At 43.0% G+C, this 24311-nt stretch overlaps 3 protein-coding genes across 6 annotated transcripts; 2 read left to right on the top strand and 1 right to left on the bottom strand.

Annotated features, from left to right (window-relative positions):
- Positions 1-79: 79 nt before the first annotated feature.
- On the bottom strand, positions 80-14841 carry raf1a (Raf-1 proto-oncogene, serine/threonine kinase a). Of its 3 annotated transcripts, XM_030118284.1 has the most exons (19): positions 14749-14841; positions 12949-13029; positions 8410-8636; positions 7945-8057; positions 7718-7820; positions 7473-7630; positions 6949-7038; positions 5332-5485; positions 4747-4866; positions 4557-4581; positions 4219-4334; positions 3994-4111; positions 3735-3819; positions 3434-3610; positions 3296-3342; positions 3068-3186; positions 2661-2792; positions 1281-1415; positions 80-1171 (listed from the first exon to the last, which is right to left on the bottom strand). In XM_030118284.1, the coding sequence occupies exons 3-19, from the start codon at positions 8608-8610 to the stop codon at positions 1031-1033; spliced, it is 2034 nt and encodes a 677-aa protein (XP_029974144.1). In that variant the 5' UTR covers positions 8611-8636; positions 12949-13029; positions 14749-14841; the 3' UTR covers positions 80-1030. The 3 variants fall into 3 exon arrangements, with proteins under 3 accessions (XP_029974144.1, XP_029974143.1, XP_029974145.1); XM_030118283.1 differs by lacking the exons at positions 12949-13029; positions 14749-14841 and adding an exon at positions 10238-10738; XM_030118285.1 differs by lacking the exons at positions 4747-4866; positions 12949-13029; positions 14749-14841 and adding an exon at positions 10238-10736.
- A 13-nt stretch (positions 14842-14854) lies between these two features.
- On the top strand, positions 14855-19015 carry cnbpa (CCHC-type zinc finger, nucleic acid binding protein a). 2 transcript variants are annotated; one of them, XM_030118289.1, is made up of 5 exons: positions 14855-14936; positions 17167-17278; positions 17481-17546; positions 17663-17861; positions 18016-19015. In XM_030118289.1, the coding sequence occupies exons 2-5, from the start codon at positions 17170-17172 to the stop codon at positions 18131-18133; spliced, it is 492 nt and encodes a 163-aa protein (XP_029974149.1). In that variant the 5' UTR covers positions 14855-14936; positions 17167-17169; the 3' UTR covers positions 18134-19015. The 2 variants fall into 2 exon arrangements, with proteins under 2 accessions (XP_029974149.1, XP_029974150.1); XM_030118290.1 differs by lacking the exon at positions 14855-14936 and adding an exon at positions 16384-16407.
- Positions 19016-19597: 582 nt separating this feature from the next.
- On the top strand, positions 19598-23951 carry LOC115407789 (haloacid dehalogenase-like hydrolase domain-containing 5). Its single transcript, XM_030118286.1, has 8 exons — positions 19598-19909; positions 20552-20755; positions 20886-20998; positions 21280-21373; positions 21464-21497; positions 21626-21800; positions 21907-22095; positions 22718-23951. The coding sequence occupies exons 1-8, from the start codon at positions 19790-19792 to the stop codon at positions 23112-23114; spliced, it is 1326 nt and encodes a 441-aa protein (XP_029974146.1). The 5' UTR covers positions 19598-19789; the 3' UTR covers positions 23115-23951.
- The last annotated feature ends 360 nt before the right edge of the window (positions 23952-24311 follow it).

Below are 24311 nucleotides of genomic sequence, written 5' to 3'. Positions count from 1 at the left end.
CCTTCGTTAAGCGCGAGCGTGTCGACTTATCCGCATCTCCTTAGAAGAAGGGAAACAAAACGTGATCAACAGATTTGGCAAAGAAATTTAACTTAATTTTATTAAAATATCGGATAGACAACTTTCTCACCAAGTTCACAATAAAATGTTTAACCTCTTGAAAGTGACATGATAAAACAAAACAAAAAAACAAATCAGTCTCCAAATCATTTTAAATATTTAAGACAACTGCCAAAGTGTCCAGCTCACGCTAACCTGTCGATGGAGAGGACGGACGAGAATGTGCGGATATCTTAGAAATCACTTCGCTCAGAGAATCGCTGCTTTTTCTTAAATGTGCAGATCTCCATCATGCCTCGCGCTCGCTGTCTGACAGGCTATATTTCATCCAAAGTTACCCACAAAAAAAAAAAGTCAACAAAAAAGGAGAAAAAAAAAGTCCCCATGTCTACCCCTTTATCATTTAAGACAATGCAAAGTCAACTACTATTGTGCAACTAAACGGACTACATCCAACGGCTCCGCGGCGACGGGGAGAGAGAGAGAGAGGTGAAGTTGTGCAGGATCTTCGTCCAGGCTTTGTTTCCTCTTAAGGCAGGTTTAAGTTCAAAAAGTCCTCTTCACCAGAAACCAGGGGCGGCGCCCGACTGGAGGCCGCGCTTCACGTCACAGAACCCGGGATCAGGAGACGCGTCCGTCTCTGCGACGCTTCCTTCAACGTCCATCTGTCGCCGTCTTTAGGTAGGTGTGCGTGCATGTATTTACAACTCAGACCGAGGCAAATGCCCACACGAGGCTGCTGCATACCGTCATATAAAGGCATCGCCGCCTGCCAGCCTCTCATCTCACGTTCTATTGATTAGCATGGGGGATACGTATGATTGCATGTGCGCCGGTTGGTGTATATGAGCATTGATGTGCAGAGAATTCTGGAATACTGAACGTTTGGAGTATTTTGCATATTCTGAGGAGAACGGGCGTGAGGAGCGGAGGGAGGGGGGGGGGGGGGGGGGCGTCGCGGTGCGAGGCTCTAGAAGACAGGCAGCCTGGTGGAGGTCAGAGTGCAGGTGTTGATGTCCTCGGTGTGAGAGACTCTGTGCAGGGACGGTTCTGAGGCACTGCGGTTTATCTTCGGTAGGGCATGCTGGAGAAGCTCGATCGAGGACAAGATCTAGAAAGTTTAGAAAAGAGAAGTCAAGTTTGGCTGTACGTATATTATGTGGCGAGATTCGTCAATGACTGCGGAACGAAACTCACAGTTAGCACAGTGTGTGGCTCACCTGTGGGAAGAGCGGCCTTTCATCCTTGGACTTCTTGATGCAGTCCGCCACCAGCCTCTTCATGGCTTTGGGGCAGTTCTTGTAGAGCTTGCTGAGGTCTGGAGACAAGTATCCTCTCCCCACCATGAAGATAATCTGAGGGCGTCACAAAGGGCAGCGTGTCACCCTGATCACATCTGAAAACTCATGTTAAACCACTCAGGTACTTGTCGGAGACGTTATAAATATGGCGTGAAGCTCTGAGGTGACAGAGATCTCAAACACTGGAGCTATTGTGAAAGTGTCAGCGTGTGATGCAGCAGAGATAGAGATGATAGGAGGACTCTGTGCTTTAACAAATCAGCTGAGAGCAAAGTCATTTCCCGGTGTCAAGGGGAGTCGGGTGAAGCCGAGGATCATAGCAGTATTTTAAAATCACGCTTTACTCAGAGCTAATGTGTCACGCAAACACAATGAAGAGAACTCGGTGAGGACACAGGTCCGGTCCAGACCCGGTCTAACACCGCAGAGAAGGAGCCGGACACACATGTACGTACCCCTTTTTCCTCACACAAACGCGCACACACAGGGTTGTGTTACTGTGGCTAAATTTAGGACTGTGGCTCCATGGCGTCCGCCTCTGTTCCACGGTGGGCCTTAGGCCAGCGCCACAACCCCCTTCAGACAGCCACAGAGTGTCTTTAGAGCCAACTTCTGGCCCAGGTTGACAAGCTACGCTCAGGCACTTTTCTAAATATGCGATTCAAGCCGTCTTATATAATCAAAACTAAAAAAAAAAAAAAAAAAAAAAAAAAAAAAAAAACAGAACAGACACTCAAATCTTCAAATTAACACCAGCGTGAGGCAAGTGTAAAGTGTGCTGAAGATGAAGGGGAATCCAAACATCTCACCTCTGCTCTACACCTGGCAAACGGCAACATGGCAGCAAAAACAACTGCTGCAGCTGCCTGTCTAGAAATGTGGAAGTCTGAATTTTCAAGCCGTTAAATGAACTCCCAAAGCCGCCGTTCATGAAGCCGACGTCCAGAAGCTTCAGTGTAACGGGGATGCAAAGATGAGCAAAACAGTAGAAACTAAATTTTTTTTGCTTTGCGGCAGAAAACTCTCAGAAGCATTTTAGATTATAAAATAGCAGTTTTTACTATTTTGTGAATGTCTGCAAGTATTGCAAGGAAATTTTGTTTTTTTGTTCTTTATGGATTTTTCAGCTTTTTTGTTTCTTGGAAAAAAAGTTTTTTTTTTTTTTTTTATGATTATGTATGTGTCGTGTGAAAAAAGCAGACTCGTTGGTTCACTATCTCACTTCCGTGGTGTGAAAGGGGAAGTGGTGAATTACGGCTTGTGATTGAGAAAGGCTGCGAGATGTGAAACGCTCTTCACCTGATCTCTGTTTGCTGTCTGGGAGTACGGCAGCTCGCCCGTCATCAGCTCAAACAGAACTATTCCATAGGAATAGACGTCGGACTGGAAGCTGTAGGGATTGTTATCCTGCATCCGGATAACCTCAGGAGCCTGCCCACAAACAATACACACAATCACTATAAACACAATAAAGAACATTTATTTTTAAAATTGTCTGTACTGCTCAGTGTCTCAACAGAGCTAATGTCCATTACTGAGCTAAAAGAATAACATCTGCTTTTTAAAAAGCTTTAAGATCAATACGGTTACATTCTTCCTCACTGACTGAAGGCACTAGGCTTGTCTCACCTCTTTATCTAAAACATGATCAAATGTTTCGATGCGCAATGTGTGAATCAAGTGTGTGACGCTGCCGTTTCACTGACCATCCAGAGGATGGATCCAGAAGGCTGCTCCACCTGGTGAGAGCCACTCCACCTGGCCTTCACTGTCGCGAGACCGAAGTCTCCGATTTTCACCGTTAGTCCTTCATGCAAGAAGATGTCTGCGCGCCTGTCAAGGAGTCAATAGCTAAACACATGGAAGACAAACTCCACTGCTTAACGATGATACTGCAGGCACTGCTTCAATCTCAGAACTGATAGAGAGGATACTGTTGGACTTCATGTCACGATGGATGATGTTCTTTGCGTGTAGATAGCTTTAAAAACAAAAAAGGAACAAAGTTTAGATGAAGTTGCAGTTCTTTTTTTATGAGGCTTTTAAGGGAAGCTTCATTGTTCGCTACGTACTCCATGCCCTGAGCCGTCTGCCTGGCTATGTCGATGAGCTGGATCATCTTGAAATTGGTCTCCAGGACGTGGATGTGTTTGTAGAGGCTGCTGCCCTCACACCACTGGGTCACGATAGCCAGGTTGTCCTTCGTCATGTAGCCCATGAACAACAGGATGTTGACATGTCGAGTTTTCCTGCAAGCAGGGGACGGAGAGCGGGAGGAAATCAGCAGAGCAAAGATAAGATAAATGTTAGTGATGGTGAACCCAGAATGCCGCTAATACGTGAAATAAACACTGCGGTGGAGGTATTTCTCACCTCAGGACCGCCACTTCATTTCTGAATGCCTGAAACTGCTCCGGTGTCGGGTCGGTCACCTTTAAGATCTTCACTGCAACATCGCCTACAGCAAGAACAGCCCAATGATTAAATCCCAGTATTCTGCACACACGCCAGTCATTTCACTGTCACCTGTGTCACGTGGTGCAGTGAGAAAATGTCAAAGTGTGGGAAAAAAAAAAACATGCGACGGCGTTACACCTGACAGAACCCTGCCCCGTCTGCGAGGAATTCCTACCATGCCATTTTCCTTTGTATACAGTTCCAAAAGAGCCTGAACCGATGCGGGAGTGCAGATAAACCTCGCTGGCCTCGATCTCCCAGTAGTAACTCGAGTCACGCTTGTCCCGAGGCCTCTGAACGAACCGAAATCACAAAGATGCAACTGTTGGCACGCGAACTAAACACAAGACAGTGATTTTACAGTGCGGGCTGCGCAGAGGGACTCAAATACCAAACTCACAATTTTATTTTTCTCCTGAGTGTTGAAGGATGTGGCCCTCTCCCGCTGGGCAGGTGCCGGGGCTTTGGATTGGGACTGGGACCAGCCTGTCGGGCTCTGGTTGGGAGAACTCCCAGCTTAGGAAACACAAAACCAAAAGAGAAGGCCATTTTAGCTGTATCAACATCCAGGCTGTAAAGATCTAGTTCGCTTTAGGCTTCACTGTTTTTAAAGCAGTCAGAAAGATCTGAAAGCATCGATAAAAAGGGGAAATGAGTCTTGAAGGTTGGGGGAGGAGAAGTGATGCAACCCTGACACACTGCGACTTGAGTTTAATCCGACGCAGCTCAGATGCTTACCTGAGTCGTGATCACGCATCGCATCCTGAAGACACAGAAGAACACAACATTTGGTTAGCTCGCTCACAGTATCACCTCCAAACGGAGCTGTCACTCATCATTTGAAGTCAAGTGCAGAGATATGACTGGAGATAGCCAGTTTTTGAAAGGCATGCCATTCAGACCGCACACAGACACTCTGTTCTCTAACCTTTTCTGGACTCTCAGGCGAGGCCTCAACAAAAGACTGGGAGAAGTGCACAATACCTACTTTCCTCTTCAGCCAGAATCTATGGCACCAGGAGCTGGGAGAGGTATTCAGGCAGTCTAGCTACTCCCCAGTAGGGTACAAAGCAACGGGGCAGTGAGGAGACAGGAGGGGAAAGGGACAGAGTAAAAGAAAGTGAGGAAAGGACAACCACAAAAGTGATGAACAGGTTTCTACCTGGACAGAAAATAAGAGCTACACGTCCTACAGAGCATGCAAAAAAAAAAAAAAAAAAAAAAACAGTAGAGAGGTGATTATGCAACAAGTGGCAGAAACAAGAACTGAACAGAGGGAAATTAAATGTTGCACATATTAAAAACTGCACAAGCAGATGCTTATCGCGGAGAATTAGGAGAACAGGGTTAGCTCTGTCCAGGTAGATAAGAGGTAGAAAAAGGCAGGACGAAGATAGCTGGAATGCCTGAGACCAACGCAGGAGGGCAAGAACACTCTGAGGCGCGAGATATTTTAGGAGCGGCCGCTCAGACCTACAGGAGGACCCCGGGGGCCCATATGGTGTGTAGTTACCTCGATCATGCTGCTGTCTACAGGCAGGGTGGTGCTAACCATGTGCACGTTGGGTGTGGAGGTGGAGCGCTGCCTCTGGGAAAGACCGCCGCCTGTGGGTGGGTAGGATGTCATGTAGTTGAAGGCATGAGGGGTGGAATATCGGTGGGCTGAGCTGGGAGGGCAACAAACAATCAGACGTTACAATTCTGATGCAAAATACAGCAAAAACCGCTGATCGCTCCACCAGAGGCAAACGTCGAATCGAGTAACTTCTTTAAAATCAGGCCACTGCGGGTGTGGTGGAGTACTCTGCGGAGGGCTTTTCTAGTTTCATTTCTGTCATTTTCTCTCACTTTCCCCAGTTAGACATCTTTTTTTCCCTTTTTTTTTTTTTTTGTACAGCTACGCCCACAACACACAACTACAAACATACCTCAGTGTTTAAAAAGAAGAAAGCAGAATAAAAGTGGAGACACAGCTTATGCCATTTTTGGCAGACTTGACACGGGGTTATTTTGCCCTTGATGTTGTCCAAAAATCAGTATTGGCTCAGCTAAAGAGCGCAAAGCTCACCAGCCAAATATGCTAATCTCCACGCAATCCGAACGCTGATCTGACTTGAGATATCACAAGCACGACATGCATGTTCATACACAGTTTCCGCATTCAGTCAAATATCTTGGTCCTCGCACAAGACGCGCTTAACTGTAGCTGCTGGTTAAAACGGGGGACGGAGGAAACCCGGCAGCATGACGCGTGTAAACAAAAGATCATATTATATTACACCTACACACTCCCTGAGAACAATCCCACTTTTGGCAACGCAAAAACTATGTTTCAAAAGAGTTTCTTTTCCAGTGAACGCTCGACGTGGAACAACTCGATACTTTGTGAGTGCTAATTTGGCAGCTCAGAGTGCTTTTAAACCATTTTAAGTGCTGCTGAAACAACAGACCCTTTTCACGCCTCGTTACATCAGCCCCTGGCCCGGTAAGCCCCCATAAAGCTGAGGACGTCATTAAAAACAAGGTTTTATTTAATTAAGATTAAAGTTCTTCAGAAATTGGAACATAACTACGGCTGTGCTGCAGTAAACCATCGAAAATACCACAAAAATGACAATGATCACGGACATATCTCCCTATTCATAGTGCAACCACACAAAGCCTGATTTTATTCATTCACCAAATGAAGAAAGAAATCAACCTTTTCCTTGTTTTGCTTAATAATGTTGCACTGATGAGTAGAGCTGCCTGGAAGGATCCATCCAGTCCAACTACACACAACACACTCTCCAAGTCGGAGTTTCCCTGTGGAGTTTGTTTACAGGTGTTTGAGATAACACTATCCTGAGTTTAAATTGTTTCCAAAATGAAATGTTAAAGTGTATCATGAGCAACTGAAGCACATTAAACCTACTATATTTTTTTTGGGACACCACAGAATGTCAACAGTTATTTTGCTTATTCAAACAAAAAGACACTTTGTTTTATAATTTGTCTGACACACACTACAAAAACGAACTCAGCAAAACAAATTTCATATAGGCGTGGCAGAAAACCGTTTGTGTGTGTCTGTAGTGTCAATCTAGGTCACATTCTTTAATATTCGGAGTATGGATTACGCAAACTTCACCTTGGAAACCGTGTTAAGGACTCCCTCATTCGCCGGGACGTCAGCGGTGGCAGGGACGGGGCGCTGCTCTCACCGGGGTTTGGACACAACCTGAAGATAGAATCGGAGTGTGAATAACTGGCAGTGTACAGCTCATGGGGAAGTGTAAGTGCTTAATCAAAATGCCAGCTGACTGCTGCGGGCTGCAGCAGCCATCAGGTAAAAGGAGCTCATCGCTTCACCGTCAGCGAAATTAATCTGAATGATTACTGTCAGTCCTGCAGCCTGCATGCAGAGGTACACTCAAAGATATTGGTTCTCAGAGTATTTATGCAAAAACATTTCTCTATGTTTGGACATAAGCAGAAAAAAATGACTTTCAGTAGAGCATGCGGTCCCTTTTTATCCAGGAGCACTTTGAAACCTATGAAATCGAAAGCAAGTAAAGTGGAATTTATGTCATTTTTTTAGGTGTTGTTTTCAACTACAGGACAGAAGTTGAAGAGAAACAAGAAATGAATGCAGTGTGCAAACAAACTACTTACAGGAGTTGTCTGATATTGCTCCAGTCCACGCACATCGTGGGAACTTTGGTGCTACAATGCTCATGGAATTTGTAACCACATGTTTGGCAACGGAAACCATTCAGAAGAAACTTCTGGCAAATGTCACAAAACGCTAGTTTCAGATATGTTTTTCGAACCTGCAGATGACACAGAACAATATGCATTAACTTTGCAAGGTGGGGACTCTTGTGCTGAATGTATGAGGACACTCTGAAAGTACTCACAAAATTATGTGTTGTCAGAGGAACGTGATCTAGAACCTCCACCAGCAGCTCCTCCCCGATCAGCGAGGTCGGGTCCGTATTCCAATCCATCCGGAACTTTTTACTAATGAAACATATTCCGGATTGGATAATTAACGAAACAAGTGCAACAGGAAGGTGTGTGACTCAGAAAAACTGATCTGATCTCAATGGTCATGGTCACAAATCCACGTCGGTCCTGTGCTCACCTCCTCTGTCCTGGATGCAGTCTGAAGACAGCGCAGCACTGAGGCAGCAGGCCTCGCACCTTCAACGCTTTAATCAGGCAGTTGTGAAGAGTCATACCAGGTCTCACGTTTACCTGATGAGGGAGAAAAAAACGTTTGAAAATGTGTTTAAAAACATTAGTGTCTCAGGTCATTGCCAGGATGTTATTTGCTAACATGAGCGGGGTCTTTCTCCACACAATCTGGTTGAAAAATCTGCCTTTAAATCTAATTATTCACTTCAAACTGCCACTAGGTTTGAGTGATTGATTTGCCTTTTTCTCTGTGTTTGCCCTGTGACGGAGTAGAAAGGTATCCAAGCTGTAGCCTATCCTACACGGCCTTGAAAAGCGGTATAGAAGAAGATGTATGTATGATTTGTTGGCTTCAAATCCCAAGTCATGACGCTACCTCAGCTGTCCTTTTTCCTTCAACAGTGGAACTCACCACAGTGCGTTGCTGGTTTGGGAGGTAGACTCGGATAGTGCTGCTTGTCTTGGAGTCGGGCATCTTGCTGTCATCGGAGGAGCGGCGCTGGCAGGAGAAGCCCTGGACCATGGTCGGGGAGAGGCAGGGTCCCTCAAACGCAGAGTCCTTCATACCAAAGCCGTTGCTCAGGGTCTTCCACGCTCCCTGAAGGTGCTCCATTTGTAAAGACTGGCGTTCTCAATGGTCTGAATAAACATGAAAACAGATCAACACTTGGTCTTATTTTTCTGTGCAAAGACAACGCTGGTTTGCAGACTCAATGTTAACCTGCAAAACACACAACAAATGTGAATGCTGAGGAAATGTAAGGTTTGGGTAGTGTTATTGCTGTTTTCTCTGCAAACGATCAAATGTTTTTCCTTGTGATTTTAAAATGTGACTTTAAAAAGGCTTTGATGAGTAACAAAACATATTTGTGTCTAAAATGCATGCTTGCTACAACTAAAGGAAGCAATAATAAGTAGCTAAACACAAACCCACTTGTTTTTATGAGGTCTCTAAGCCAATCTTCTTAGATTATGGCACGATTAGGGAAAGTAATCATTTTGAAAGCGTGACAGGAAAACACGTATCAACTCAAAACAGGACAACATGAAGCTATAGCGTCAAGTTTTAGAGGGTAAAATGTAGAATTTTTGCCAGGATTTTCTCCTCCGCATCTATAAACTGTCTTTAACTTTCCTTTTTGAACCACGCTGTGCAGCTATGCAGACAAACTAATCCAGCCAAACCTGGAGAATCTCAGGCCACCCCAGAGGTCAGTCGTGTTATTTAGGGTATGCTTTCAACAGAATCTATTGTCTGCACGGTCGGACAACAACAGAGTACTAACACAAACTCACCCACATACTGCAGAGAATATGAATATTTCCATGCACGGTCCATTTGAATAACAAATAAAGGACCAGAATAACTTGAAAAATACAGCACAGTGGAAAACAACATAGCCTTTTCTATATAAATTGTTGCTGGATTTCTTTCTTCTTGTGATTTGTTTAAGGGTAAAGGTTCTTTTTTTATGTTTTTACAAGGTTCTTATTCAACACATTTGGCATGCACACTTTCACTGTGCAACCCTCCAAATGATCTCCTTGCACAAAAGGCTGCTAACAGGCTGCACAGATGATTTACTGTAGTGAAAAGTGAGCTGTCACGGCAGATATACTGGTTTGTCTGTGTAGGACAGAAAAGCTGGAAATCCAGACCACTGTGGGTCTTCTACCTTCCCAGCAGGGACTGTGATCCAGTGAAAAGAGCAACAAGGAGGACAGGAATCTCTAGTCTGCACTTTAATGTGCAAAACCAACAGCCAGCCTGCAAACCAAAATCAATCTCTTTAAAAAGTTTGTGCAAATTCAGAAATGAGATCAGTGCAGCAGGTTAGCATGATTAGGTTAAAGTCGGAGAGAGAGCGCTGCTGTTCCGAGTTTGCCATAATAGCATTACAAACATGAGAACGGGCTAATTAAACGCGTGCAGTTTGTGCTACAGTAGCTAGGTGTTTTGTTTTGGTTGGCCGTTTGAAATATAAGGCCTGGTAGGTCCGGTCGTAACTGAGAAATTAACCGAAGGCCCACAGAAGCGGACAATATCGTGTTTAGCTCCTTTCTTTTCTTTTTTCCTTTTCCTCCCCCTGTCCACCATTCAATTCCGCCTGCTTTCAAACGGTGCATTTTCCCCGACAAAGCGGTCTCACAATCCCCCCCTCCCCGTGTTCACGGCGACACAACTCAAATAAAGAGAGGTAGCAATGCTAAAGCGCCGAGAGTAGCCTGGCCGTGCTCACCAAGAGAAGTTAAAAAAGTTGCGCTCCGCCATAACTTCGGGAAAAAGTGGCGTCGGTGACATCATCATAACTGCAACGCATTCAAAGAAAAGACGAGAAAAGGGGAGAAAAATCGGAGAGTCCGGCCCGCTAAAGTCGATTCGGACTAAATCCACATCCGTTAAAAGTTGCATTAAAGTGAGACGTGAAGGTCACGGGAGGCTCTCTTTTACTAACCAGTCAAAATAACGCAGAAGGAAAAAAAAAAAAAAAAAGATCTTTGAGCCGCCGTGAAGGCGAGAAAAATCCCTGGAAGTGACACGACGAGGGGGATCCTCCTCCGAGAGTCCAACCCAGCGCTTTTCGGATTAGAATCCCGCTAAAGTCCCCGCTTTCCGTCCGCCTCCGGATCGATATTTACGCTGTCCATGAGAAGGTGAAGCGGGCCGGGTCGCTGTCGTGCGTCCGTCTGACGCCACTGATTGAAACAGGACCTTGCAGTCACAACAAGAGTTGCAAGCATCACTCACTCTGCGTAACTCCGGCACAAACCTAAAGCCCTCCCACTCCCACACACACGCTCTTTTCTGCACAAATCCACTCGTTAGTTCTTCAATCCCACCTTTTAGAAGATAAACACTCAAACCGCGGACTCTTTTAAAGTCACCATCGGTGCTCTCGCTCACAATTCAGACTGACGTCCGAGATGTTTATACTCGCGAAAGTGGCTTAATATGCAGAAAGGTTGAATAGTTGTAAAGCTGGATTTGTTGAAATACTGTTTGTCTTTTGAAAAGTAAACAATTTGACTCACTACCGGTCCAGAATAGTCCATATTAAATCCAAGTGCGCCATCAGCTGGATGCATGGAGACACTGCAACTCTGCAACCTCATCTCTTTTAACGCTGCTCGATTTAAAAAAAAAAAAAGATACTTTCCCTTCATATACTTTTCCTTTCTAGCTCATAACAATTTATTGATTTTTTTCAAAGTGAGCCGTTTCATCTGGGAATAATCACTGGGAGGAATTATAGAGAGATGGATGATATGGGATACAGAATGGATGAGCGGTTTAGATCAGAATCATCTATCTTCAATGTGCAGAGACACACAAACACACACTCAGATTTACTGCTATGGACAGTTAGGGTTACCATTAACCTCTTGTGCATGTTATTGGATTCAAGGAGGAAACCGGAGTTTGTGGAGGAAACCCATGCACATATGCAAAGAAAATGCAAACAAACAGAGAGGGATTGATATTGAGAATATTTAACCCAGACCTACTTGCTGTGAGGTAAGAGTGCTACCCACTTCACCAGGAATTTATACATATCTACAACATTTTACCTCTGATCTGCATTCATTTTAAATATTTCACATAACCATCTGCTTTCAGAGATCAATATTTCGGAATTCAATCAGGACCCTTTTACGTGTGTTAATCATGAAACACATACAAAAGATGTAGGAAAAACTAAGTACGCTACAAAGAACTGACCGTGCAATGGACGACTGAACTGTCCTGCAGGTTTGTACAGCTGATGAGCTTTGACACAAACTGGAACTCCTCAGTTCTGAGTCACGTCACATCAAACAAAATATATCCCAAATCATATCAGCATATGAAATCATATATATGCTCATCTGTACTCCTCCCCTTATGTCTGTTTTTCATCTGGTGGAGAAGCAATTGTGTGCATTCGAGCAAAAAACAGAAGAAAAGAGGTTCAACCACAATTTGGGTCCTATTGTTTGATCCTTTAAATAGAATTGAATCATCCTTAAATGTCACAACTTCAAAAAATCCAGCTGTTACAGCACTTATACAGGAAAAAGACAGCGTGATTCAGAATGATTATGAAATTTACTGTAATTGTCTATAAATCAATTTACAGATCTGACCTTTTGGTACATTTCTGTCTGTTTAGATATATCCAAACTCCAATTTTAAGGTTGTGAAATGTTTGTTGAATGTCCCTGCAATGAAACACTTAAAAAAAATAATAAAATAGAAATTAGACCCACCTTCTGATTTATCAGTCAGTAGACAATATTTGCCAGGAATCATCTGATTGTTTTAAAAAGCAGCGAAATCCATCTCTTTTTTCTTCAAATATGGATTTCGACTGTTCTTTTGACCATTTTATAAATGTTACTGTTGTTGTTGTTGTTTTCATCTAAAAGTACTTGATTATGATCCACATTGGACAGACACAAACACACACACACACACACACACACACACACACACACACACACACACACACTCACACACACACACACACACACACACACACACACACTCATACTTCAACACACTTTAGAACCACAAATTAGCTTCTATGGGAGTATACCACCCACCACACCCCCACAGGAAGAATATGCAAACTCCATTTAGAAAGATGCCCAAAACCAGACATTAATCAGCAACACTGGCCTCATCTTATATGGTGAGAATATAAACCAATACACCACTGTTCAGACCATAGCTGTTCCTTTCACCTTTAAATATCTCATTCAAAAGACAGCAAGGATTTTAGCCAAAACACATCCACCAGTTGAGTGGACAGAATCCCCCTATTCTTTCATTCACACTTTATTATTATTATTATTATTATAAAAAAAAAAAAAAAAAAAAAACAAGCACTGATAACCAGTTTGACACCTTATTCTCCCCCAGCCTGGACCTATGACAGTATCATTCTAAAACCATAACCTCTGTACTCACCATGTGTTCACCATTTCTGTAGCATCCCAGTCTGGGTCCCCTGACGCACTCCAATCACAGAGGGTCCATTGGTCCTGAAAGCTGGAGGTGACACAATCTGAGAAAAAAGTCTTAACAGCATCCTGGTCAAAATGTCTTCATGCGTTCAGCACACATTGTTTCCATGAAGCAGCAGAAACACAAACACACATTTAAGCCTCGTTTCAGTTTAAAACCAAACTCTGTAGTCATACAGCGAATCTAACTTCATGATGAAGTCTGTTTTACAGAAAATGAGCCTTTCTGATAGATCCTTCTTACAAATAACAGAAATACCAAACTGTGATTCTGTGAAGATGAGGGCAGGGCTTTGTCATTGTGGAGGTTTTTAAGGTACTCCACCCTTCAAGTGACAGCACCGCCATGTTCCATAACAGCACATTATTATACTTTTTTTTAATCCAAATCAGAACTAAATATCACAGATTGTGAGCATCTTACCTACCTTACCATGAATAATGTGATCCATAAAGGGAAGACGTGGCAAACAGAAACTGCTATCTCAGAGCTTTCCAGTCAAACCACCTTAAGAGTGAGATGAATGCATCTTCCCCACTTATTGATCTGGCAGAGCACTCAGGCCAGTTAGCTGAGATGCCTCCAGCTTGCAGAGATTGTGTCTCTATCAGTCCTCTGCTATTCAAAATAAGATGCAATCAAGACTTCTTCCACAATAAATAAATGTGGAATGTTTACGTTTCTGTGGACAATGCATTGATTTTTTTTCCACTTTTGATTGAAATTTATCTCAAAGTCTTCTGAAAATTACCTCAGTTACTAATTTTAGCACAAAAAAAAATAACTGTCATTAAACTAAAGTGAAAAACAATTAATGACATTGAGAGACATGCTTGTTTTGCTTGCCATTTCATTACTCTTTTTGTTTTCTGGGCTTTTAGATTGAGTTTGAATCGTTTATTGTATCATATATTTTACACGATGGTCAAATACTTTAGATTAATATAACTTTACCGTAATTTAGTTTTACAGTGGGAAAGTCTTATGTGATCTCTTGGTCTTGGTGTTGAACACTTCTTGTCAATGTAAAGACATAATTTCTCAATTTTGTTGTAAGATGTTCTGGTGACAAAAAAGGTTATAATATAATATAATATAATATAATATAATATAATATAATATAATATAATATAATATAATATAATATAACATAATATAATATAATATAATATAATATAATATAATATAATATAATATAATATAATATTACAAACGTCATCTTACAATTACAAATTGAGCTAATAACAGGAACAGATTCTTGATATTTGATTGGATGCCTCTGAATCAAAGGTAGTGAAAGAGACATTTTGAAGTGTTTATATTATTACTTTAAAATTTCCTAACTTTTGTTCTCTGAAATTGGCAGGTTGACTTTTATGGAGAGAACGTCTCGGGAACTGCCTTTTTCAGTTTAATATTTATAAAGTTATATGGATTTAAGTAGTTGCAATACATTTACATGAGGGTATATATACTGCCTCTTCAAAATGATGTGCACATGTGCAGATTTATGTGAAGCAAGTTTTCAAATAACTAAAAATCAAATGAAACTGAAATTTTAAAAACGTGGAAACTGTCTCTGATCTAATCTGTGGCCCTATAACGTGCATGTGTCTGTTGTTGAGAAAATATAGTTATGTAACACATGGACGAATAGTTATTTAGAAGGTACTAAGTAAGTGAGATTGAAAAGTGCAAAATAAAGCAAGTCGATTAAGGGAAAAAATGACCTTCCCTGTCTACCATTGGCTGATGTACAGAGGCGGTGTCCAGACATCCTCGTCTCCGATTGGTTGTTTCCTGCACGAGTAGCCAATGGGAGGGCGGGTTTTTACTGGATCCTGTGAATGACAATTCAGGAACTCCTGCTCACACCGCATGTAGCGCAAAGAAGGAGGCGTAAACACTGACATAGCTAGATACCCAACAAGGTAAGCAATAAAGGGACATTAAAATGTATTTAACCAAAAACGCTGTTTAGGTGTTGCTGGTTGAAGTACGACGCGTTGAAAGTGACACTCGCGGTAAATTAGAGCTTTAATGGGGTTCTTTTGTCAGCACAGCCTGGTATTTAGTTTAAGTAACGGTGCATCGGGATGGCAGCCCGGCCTGCTAGCGCTAGCTCGTCACAACGACCCTGCTGCTTGCGCCCTGCGCGGGAAATTTTGTTTGTGCGGTATATTCACTCATATCTCTATCAAAATCCCCGCGGTGCACCGATTTATGGCCACAAAGACCGGTTCGTCAGTTTCTTACTGGCGTACAGGGATCGATCGTCGACTGAAGCGAGCTTGTTGGCTGTGGTCGTGAGATGGTGTGTTAGGCTGTGCTAGCCAGCAGCGTCGGTGTCTCGCGAGTACGCAGGAAAATCAACGTGACTAGGCCAGCTAGCGTAGATTCAACCTTTGGCATTTGATTTCTCTTTTGCGTGCTCTAAAGCACTTCGGAATTGAACAGCCTGGAACACGCGCTCAACACAGGCGGGTCGCCCACACTTTGTAAAACAAGTTCTGGTATGTTTTATCACGATTAGGCCGCGGGTTTGTTGTTTTATATGCAGATGTCGGATCAACACATCACGATGCGACGTGCTGCCCTTTGACGCTAGCCTTCCAAGTTAGCATACAATCCACGGCGTGCTCATGGTCATCCCCTCTGGTCAGCAGCACTTTTAACCAGACAACGGGGGTGATTTAAACATCTGCACGCCGTGTCTAGCAAACAAATCTCTGCGGAAAAAGAGCCCCCATGTGGCTGCTGGAGACACGTTTGATTTGGCGATGATAAAACAAACCTTTCAAGTAAATAGAAACTGAAAACGGGCCTATTTTTGATACGTTAGACAGCTTGACTACAGCAAGCTATAACTAAATTACTTTTTTTTTTAGAATGGGTATATTTAGCAGAATTTACACTGTTTTCGTCTTTTCAGTGTTGGTTTTAAAAAATCAAACTCCAACTAGGCATATTGAATTACAGTAAGCTGTTCATATTTAATTCCCCAGCAGTATATTTTTGTAAGCTTAAGCTTTAAACCTTCGTGTCAATATATTGCCCAGATATCAAGACTGGAAAGCTTAACTTATTTGACAAGTTAAGAAGTTGACAGGCCTGATTTTTATAAAAATCACTATATTGCCCAGATATCAAGACTGGGAGGCTTAACTTATGACGAGTTTAAAAAGTTGACAAGCCTGACTTTTATAAAAATCAAACTCTACCTTTTTTCATTCATTGATATAAAATTACTTTTATTAGGCAGAATCAATGTTTTGTGTTTTGGGCACTTGGTCCAAGGAACTTTGATTACTCATTAACCTTTCCTGGTTTGATGTCTTCAGCACTCAGACAGCTGAAGGTTGACCTTTGGTGATCACAACATGATCTCACTGAGGAAGCAGTGTAAGTTAGTAAAGTAGTTAATTGTAGTCTGATTGGCCAGTTCTGTCAATTTCCCCCTCTGTCTGATGATAGATTAGACCCCCCTCTGGTAGCTATCATGCTAGACTCAGTCATGCTGTGTTATAACAGTATTACACTCTCAGACCAAAAAAAAAAAAAAAAAAAAACTGTGAACATGAACATCTTAGCTATTTTGTGTACATTTGTTAACACTGTGGTAGAGATAATGACAGTTTGTGGCAACTTTCACCAGCCTGGAGGATCTTGAGAACACATGTGTGCCGTGAAATGCTCATCAACAGGCATTTAAACCCAATGTGCCATAAAGTGTGTGCCCGTAGACCTAAAGCGCATTATGTTGGTGTGATTGTAAGTAGTTTAGACAGATTTGGCTATCAGTGACAAGAGTAATGTGCTGTGTTAATGCTTTTAGGTTTTAGCATTACGCTAAGCTGCTTAATTGTGAAACAACAGGCCGTGTTTTGAGCGATATTGCAGCCTGAAAATATAAGCTGGTATCTCTGTCCTGCTAGATACAGATGTGATTGCAGTACTTGTTGGTGTGCATTGTACTAAGATGTTTGAAAACTTGATGACAATTGGTGTTTTTTTTAATGACAACATAATGGTGATAAAGTGTCTTCAATTAAAACAAAAAAATTGAAAAGAACTTTGTGCTGTTGCAATATTAGTGCCACATATGCAAATTTTTAATTTTGAACTAAATATTGTCCATTAATCTGTTTTCCTTCTGTCTAGGTGATGGACATGAGCAGTGATTGCTTTGGATGTGGCCGTTCTGGTCATTGGGTCAAGAACTGCCCTAATGGGAATCCACGTGGACGTGGCAGGGGTCGGGGACGACCTAAGGGTACTATATCACTTTGATCGCATCAGTATGAAACATGTGTCACTAATCATGAAGTAACACACGTTTTTACGTCAGTGTATATGGTGACTTGTAACTTTTTAGAGTTGGAGGGTTTTAAAGCATACTTTTTGTGATTATACACACCAGCAATGGTTTTAAACTTTAGTTTTTCATCTTTACACATTTCTGTTTGTGCTTGTAGAGATGTTCTGTTATCGGTGTGGAGACCAGGGACACATGGCCAGGGACTGTGACCAAACTGAGGACGGTGAGAGCCTCTTTCAATTCAATTCCTCCACTGAAGTGACGCATTGTCCTTTTGTAAAGGTTGTGATTATTTGTTTATTTTTTTGGTTTTTGTTTTTTTGTTCTTTTTTTGTTTAGCGTGCTACAACTGCCACAGAAGTGGTCACATTTCCCGGGACTGCAAGGAGCCCAAAAAGGAGAGGGAGCAGCTCTGCTACACCTGCGGCAAAGCCGGCCACATGGCTCGTGACTGCGATCACGCCAATGAGCAGAAGTGCTACTCGTGCGGCGGGTTCGGGCACATCCAGAAACTTTGCGATAAGGTGAAATGTTACAGGTAGGTATTGACTTTCTGACCTGCATTACAAATGATGCTTCATATCTTTAGGGCAATAAAGTTTTGTAAATATGTTTGCAACCTCTTGGCAAGCTAAGTTCATTAAATTTTTGTACTTTTGGGATTTTCTGAAGTCCTTTGCTTTCTCTTTCAGGTGTGGTGAGATTGGTCACGTCGCGGTGCACTGCAGTAAAGCCAGCGAGACTAACTGCTACAACTGCGGGAAGGCGGGCCACCTGGCGAAAGAGTGCACCATAGAAGCCACCGCATAATCAGTGCCCTCTGTTGCCCCTCCTTTTTTCAGATTGATGGTTGGTTGTATTATTTTCTCTGAATCCTCTTCACTGGCCAAAGGTTGGCCAACAGAGGCTAGTCCCAGGCCAGTGAGCCTCTCGACATGTAATACAATGAAAGGGGTGAAAAAATATCTTTCTGCATTCAACACAAAAATGTTTTAGTTCGGTAGCGGTGTTATGTATAATGCTTTGTTAAAGAACCCCCCTTTCCAAGCCACTGGTGATCAGAGATGAATAAATGGGACTAAACATATGGGAATCTATAGGACCTCTGAGCTTGTGAACGTGTCTCATTAAAATGAGGCAGAAGAAGGGAGTAAATGGAAACCAAACTTCCATGTGTGGTCATTTTGGTTTGTTTGTTTTTTTTTTTTTTTAGTGGGATATGAGTTGGCCAAGAGAGTATGACACGGAAACGTTCATGATGCATTTCAGCCCTACACGCAGCTAAGTGGGCGATAACAAACTACATGTTATATTACTAAGATATAAAAATTTTGGAGGTAATAAATGATTCATGCTCTTTTATAGAAATCTGTTTACAATTTAAATATCACTTGGTAGACCAAGGTAGACATTTCCTTTTAAAATGGCTTTGGAATTTTTTTATTTTACCTTGGCAAAATTTAACATCAAGAACAGTTGTCAGAACAGCAGAATTAGGAGTTATTTGGGAATGAAAAATGTTTTCACAGAAATCAAAATGTTATTTTTGTACAATATCACTTAGACTACTGTATAAATACCATTTGCTTGTACTCAGTTTTTAAGTCGGAAGGAAAGTGCAACTGAAGTCCTAGAAAATAGAAATGTAATTTTAAACTATCAATAAACCTGGAGGAGCACGGGGAGAACACGTGTGTCTGGTTTCACTGGTTTGAACGTTTATGATGCATTTGATGGAAATACACCACTGATCATTTGGATTGACTTCCTGAACCTGTTTGCTGAATCTACAAGGTGGATTACTTCAATATTCACTGCAGATCTGTTTTGTTCTCAGTTACAACATATGCAGATCTTTGCACGAGTTTTTAAATGTCGAGCTATAAACCGATTACTTTGCTGGTCGCCTGCAGTGGAGGACAGATCTGACTGCAGCATGTGACTCCAATGAATGACTCTGGCTTTGTTTGCAAATCATGAAAGTCTCTGGATAAAATCAAGTTAAATCTGGGCGTTACTGGATGTCTTGGAACGCAGATGGACGGTCCAGTTCGTGATCTGACTTGAGAAATGCCCACGAACGCAGACGGGCCGTGGTCACGCCGTCTGATCCGGAGGGCGCGCTGGCGCGTGGAGAGAAATGGAAAAAGCTCCACCTCGGAGTCTAAAATGGCAGCGGGGGTTGCGGTGCAGATGCAGCGCCTTCCGGCGGAGATGCAGCAAGAGGACCTCCTCCTCCTCGCATGTCGTCATTTCGCTCTCGCCCAGTCAAATGACGAACGGGAAAGAAAGGAGTCGAGGAAAGGAGGGGGAAAAAAAGGAAAAACTCGAGCCGAGCAGCGGCAGCAGCAGCAGCAGCCAGCGCGCGGCCGGTGCGAGCCGGCTCATGCTTTACGCGGAGCTCCTCCTGAGTCCATGTTTGTTTTTTTCTTTTGTGTTTTTCTTTATTTTTGTTAAGTAGAGGAGATGAGGGGACTCCTGTCGTTGTACCGGGGCCTGTACACCCTGAGTAACCGTCAAGCCAGGCGAAAAGCTGGGATTGTCGGTTCTCGGTGCGGGCTTTGCGGAACTCAGTCAAATAGCAAGGTACGGTCGGAGCTGCCGCTGCGCCTCGGCTCAGCCACACAATAGGCTGTTTACGTGTTTACTGAAGATATTCTCTGTAGCGTGTGTCAGGGCTTTTTCCCCCCTTCCTTCTTTCTTGTGTTGGGTTTCGGTGTGTGCAGCTGTTGATGCTCTCAGCAGGGGATCTGACAGCAGATCGCTGCGTTTCCCTCAGAAGCGCCGATGCGCCCTGTTTTCTATGTTCTGATCTATCTGCCCCACTTACTGAGAAAAACAAGCTCAAAGAAAACCCTCTACTGATGTGCCGACAGATCTCTAGGATTACTTGTGTTGTGCTAAGTCTGTGCTGCCGTGTCACCATTAGGATCCCCCATTGTAGATCATCCCTATCCAGCGCCCTTTCTGTCTCCTATTTACTGTTTATTTTACTAAATCATATGTTGAAAACACAGATATCACACACTACAAAGGAAATGCATCCCTTTAAATCACACTATCACAACACAACAGTAATAAATAATGTATAGATTAGTATTCATGTGCTTACTTCTTGTCATCTGGATGTGGTTTAATGGCTGTTTTCCTTCAAAACAACTCTAAATGCACTTGTTGTTTTTTTTGTTTCGTGTATCTTGGCTGATGGCTCTGTCTTCCCTCCTCCAGCCTCAGCCAAGCTTTGGACTGTTGTTCGACATCGATGGCGTGCTGGTCCGTGGACGGATGCCAATCCCTGCTGCAAAAAAAGCATTCGAGAAGTTGGTGGACTCTCAGGGACAATTTGTGGTGCCAGTTGTTTTTGTCACAAACGCAGGGAATTGCCTCAGACAAACAAAAGCAGACCAGCTCTCTCACATCCTGGGAGTGCCTGTGAGTTATAGATTCATACCGCATTTAGACCCAGTTAAAGAAAAAAAATCAAACAACAACACACTGGATTCATCAGTGCTCGGAAGAGTCCTCTGCAATTAACCTTTCCTAACACTTGTGCTATTTCCAGATTACACAAGACCAAGTCATCATGTCCCATAGTCCCCTGAGGATGTTCAAGAAGTTCCACGACAAGTGTGTCCTGGTGTCAGGACAGGGACCCGTCCTGGAAATTGCAAAAAAGTATCCTGAAGTATTGTTTTCATTCCAGTTTATCTTACTATTCTATCTTGTACTTGAATAACAAGAGGAGCACTGTTTAGCCCCAGACAGTAGATCTCAGTCGTAAGCTTCATGCAACACAGCAAGGAAGAGATTAATATGTGTCGTAATAGATCAGCACAAAGGTGCAGTGGTTAGCAGTCTCACGACATAGCAGTCAGACTGATTGCATGTTTCTGTGTTTTCACTCTGATGAATTGACTCAATCAACCTCCTGTTTGTCCTGAACGCTCTGTCTCCAGTCTGGGGTTTAATAATGTCGTCAGTATTGATATGCTGAGGGAATCGTACCCGTTACTGGACATGGTGGATCACAACAGGAGACCCAAACTCCCGGTGAGATATCGAAACGTCGCAAACAATAAATTCAATATAGCCCACTGTAAATACTAAAATCTACATTTAGTGTCTTTTTCTTGATTCCAGTCTAATCCCATCATCACCCACTCCAAGATTGAAGGTAAAACATTTCCATGCTGTGAATCTTGGAGTTCCCTACTTAACTGCTGCTTTGATGAGTTTCGTGTTCTGCCCTATTGCTATCTCACAAGCTTGGTTGTTGTGTCTGTTTTATAAATCCTCACACAGCCGTTATTTTGTTCGGGGAGCCAATTCGATGGGAGACCAATCTGCAGCTGATAACTGATATTTTGCTGACTGACGGTAACCTCAACAGTGGGCATCAAAGCCAAAAGACGGGCCACCTTCCTCTTCTGGCCTGCAACATGGACCTCATGTGGATGGCCGAGGCACATTCTCCACGGTAGCCTTCAAAACACAAGAAGATTTTGGGGTTTTTTTTGTCTTTGAAGTGCTAAAGGACCCTTGAACTCAGTGTTCTGTTTTTCGCTGTCCCCTTTTTGTGTTAGGTTCGGTCATGGGACGTTTCTCGTGTGCCTCGAGAACATCTATAAGAAGATAACAGGCAAAGACCTGAAGTACGAGGCTCTCATGGGGAAACCCAGCGAGTTGACCTACCACTTTGCAGAGTACCTCATCAGGAGCCAGGCCATGCAGAGGCAGTGGAAGCTCCCCATCACTACCCTTTATGCCATAGGGTGAGACGCCTGTCTGAGCTCTGTATTGCAATTTCAATAGCGATTATCAGAACGAAGTTAAGTGCAATGATGGCATTCATGAGCAAGCACATCCTGTGGATTAACATACATTTAAATCTATCAGGATGTTGCTCAATGATGTGGTGATAAAATGAGTGTGACAAAGCAGAACTCTTTCCTTTTAACTGCACACGTCGGTGCAAATCAGCATGAACAGTTCAGGACTTGTATGTTTCACTTCAACATTTTTTTTTTTGTTGTTGCGTGGCTGTTGTTCTGCTTTTACATCTGTCGTACGTTTTCTTTGATCACGATCATGTCGACGAGCAGCGGGATTCCCTTTATTGTGGCACAACCGCCCACTTTCTATACGTGCTTTGTGCAAGTCGGGGTCACGGAGAGGGCTGGCGCCTCTCAGCTGACATTGGGTGAAGGACATAATACAGATTAGACACGTCACCAGTCCATCACAGGGCTAACACATGCACACACACTCGTGCACACACACTTACTCTCAATGCAATCGTCAATTAAACTAAACTGCATTGCTGAATGGCACGGCTGTCTATCATCACACATAATGTATAATTACTGATCCTTCACCTTGTGATTTTGTTTTTAGGGATAACCTCATGACTGATATCTACGGCGCCAATCTCTACAACTGCTACCTGGAGGAGAAAGTTGCGAGGAAGAACCCTAAAGCCATGGCCAAGCTGGTGACCGCCACTGGGTCCACCACCGCCGTGCCAAGAGAGGAGGAGATCGACAGCCTGTGGGAAAGCGAGTTAGCCATGCCGTCTGCGACGTCCTGTAAGTCCATCCTGGTCTGCACGGGGGTCTACAATCCCAAAGCAGAGGTGCCAACCGATGCGAATGACTGCATCAAAGAGACCGTGTTCCACGGTCACCGGGACTTCAGGTTCGACCCGGCGCTGGTGGAGCCGGGCCACATAGTGCAGGACGTGGCAGAAGCTGTCGACCTCATCTTTCGGCAGGAAAAGTTTGTGCCTCAGTAGAGTTGGAAGCCGACGGGTTGGAGCTGGTCAGGGGGGCGGGCCAGTCGGGGCATTAAACTTGGGAGGACCACTTTAGTGCATGAACCTGTAGGAGCCTAACACTGTGGACTTTTACCAACTGACAGGGCATTGACGAAATACAGGTCCCCTTTTTGAAATTTCAATTTGAAGAGAAACTTTAGAAAATCTGAAACATGTAACTGTTACTATCATCTGCTCTTTTCTATTGTTTTGTGATAGTTTTTATTTACCTGTTTTCGTTAAGGAACCTTGTAATACCTTTGCCTTATTTGACCCAGCTAAGTATTTTTTTTAGATGACAGTAATGTTTTAGATTGTTACAAATCCCAATACCACCCTATATTTATTACAAAAAAACTTGCCGGTGTTTTAAAGGAGCGTATTCAAGAAGCATCTGATGTTTTTTTTTTTTCTCAAGGTGACCTTTAATAGGTCACCTTTAATACGTGCATTTTCAATTGTTTGTTTACCTGTTTATCCTTGAAAATCTATGCATGAACATGAGTAATGTATGTACTGTAAGACAACTGTTTGATGTGCAATATTGTTCCTTGGTAGTACCGTCTGTCTGCATTTTGTCTTGTTGTGACAGACGTGACCAGTATTTGCACAGAGCAGAGACTTTCATCCTCGTTAAGTGTTAACATATCTTCCTGCCATATCCTGTTCGTGATGATTTAGAAATTCCTGCTTTTGCATCTGAAATTTTTATTTCTGAAATAAATGCTAATAACTAGAACTTTATTTAGAAACCAAAATCTTACCTGTACATCTGTAAAAGGTCACTCACTGCAAATACCATGCAAAAATATAAGGAACAGCTGTTTGTGTGGGTTTTTTTCTACTTAAAATAGTCAATTTAGAAACATAGTTATCATATGATAGTTGATATATTGTAATTTTTATTCAGTTATTCTGTCATCTTCTATACTGCTTTATCCATTTTAGTGTCTGGGGCTAATCCCAGCTGACGAAGCGCAGGGCACACCTTGGACAGGCCGCCGCTCCGTCGCAGGCCAAACACAGAGAGACAGATGGTACATTCACACCTACGGGGCAATTTAGACTCACCAATTAACCCCGGATGCATCTGACTGTGGGAGGAGAGTGGGGTCGGCCACATGGTGGCAGAGTGGTTAGTGCTCTCGCCTCACAGCGGGAATGAAATAGCGGTTC

Source organism: Salarias fasciatus, chromosome 20 (assembly GCF_902148845.1).
Source record: "Salarias fasciatus chromosome 20, fSalaFa1.1, whole genome shotgun sequence".
Classification (NCBI taxonomy): domain Eukaryota; kingdom Metazoa; phylum Chordata; class Actinopteri; order Blenniiformes; family Blenniidae; genus Salarias; species Salarias fasciatus.
Note: the sequence above shows the minus strand (reverse complement) of the source record. Positions and strands in the feature narration are given on the sequence as shown.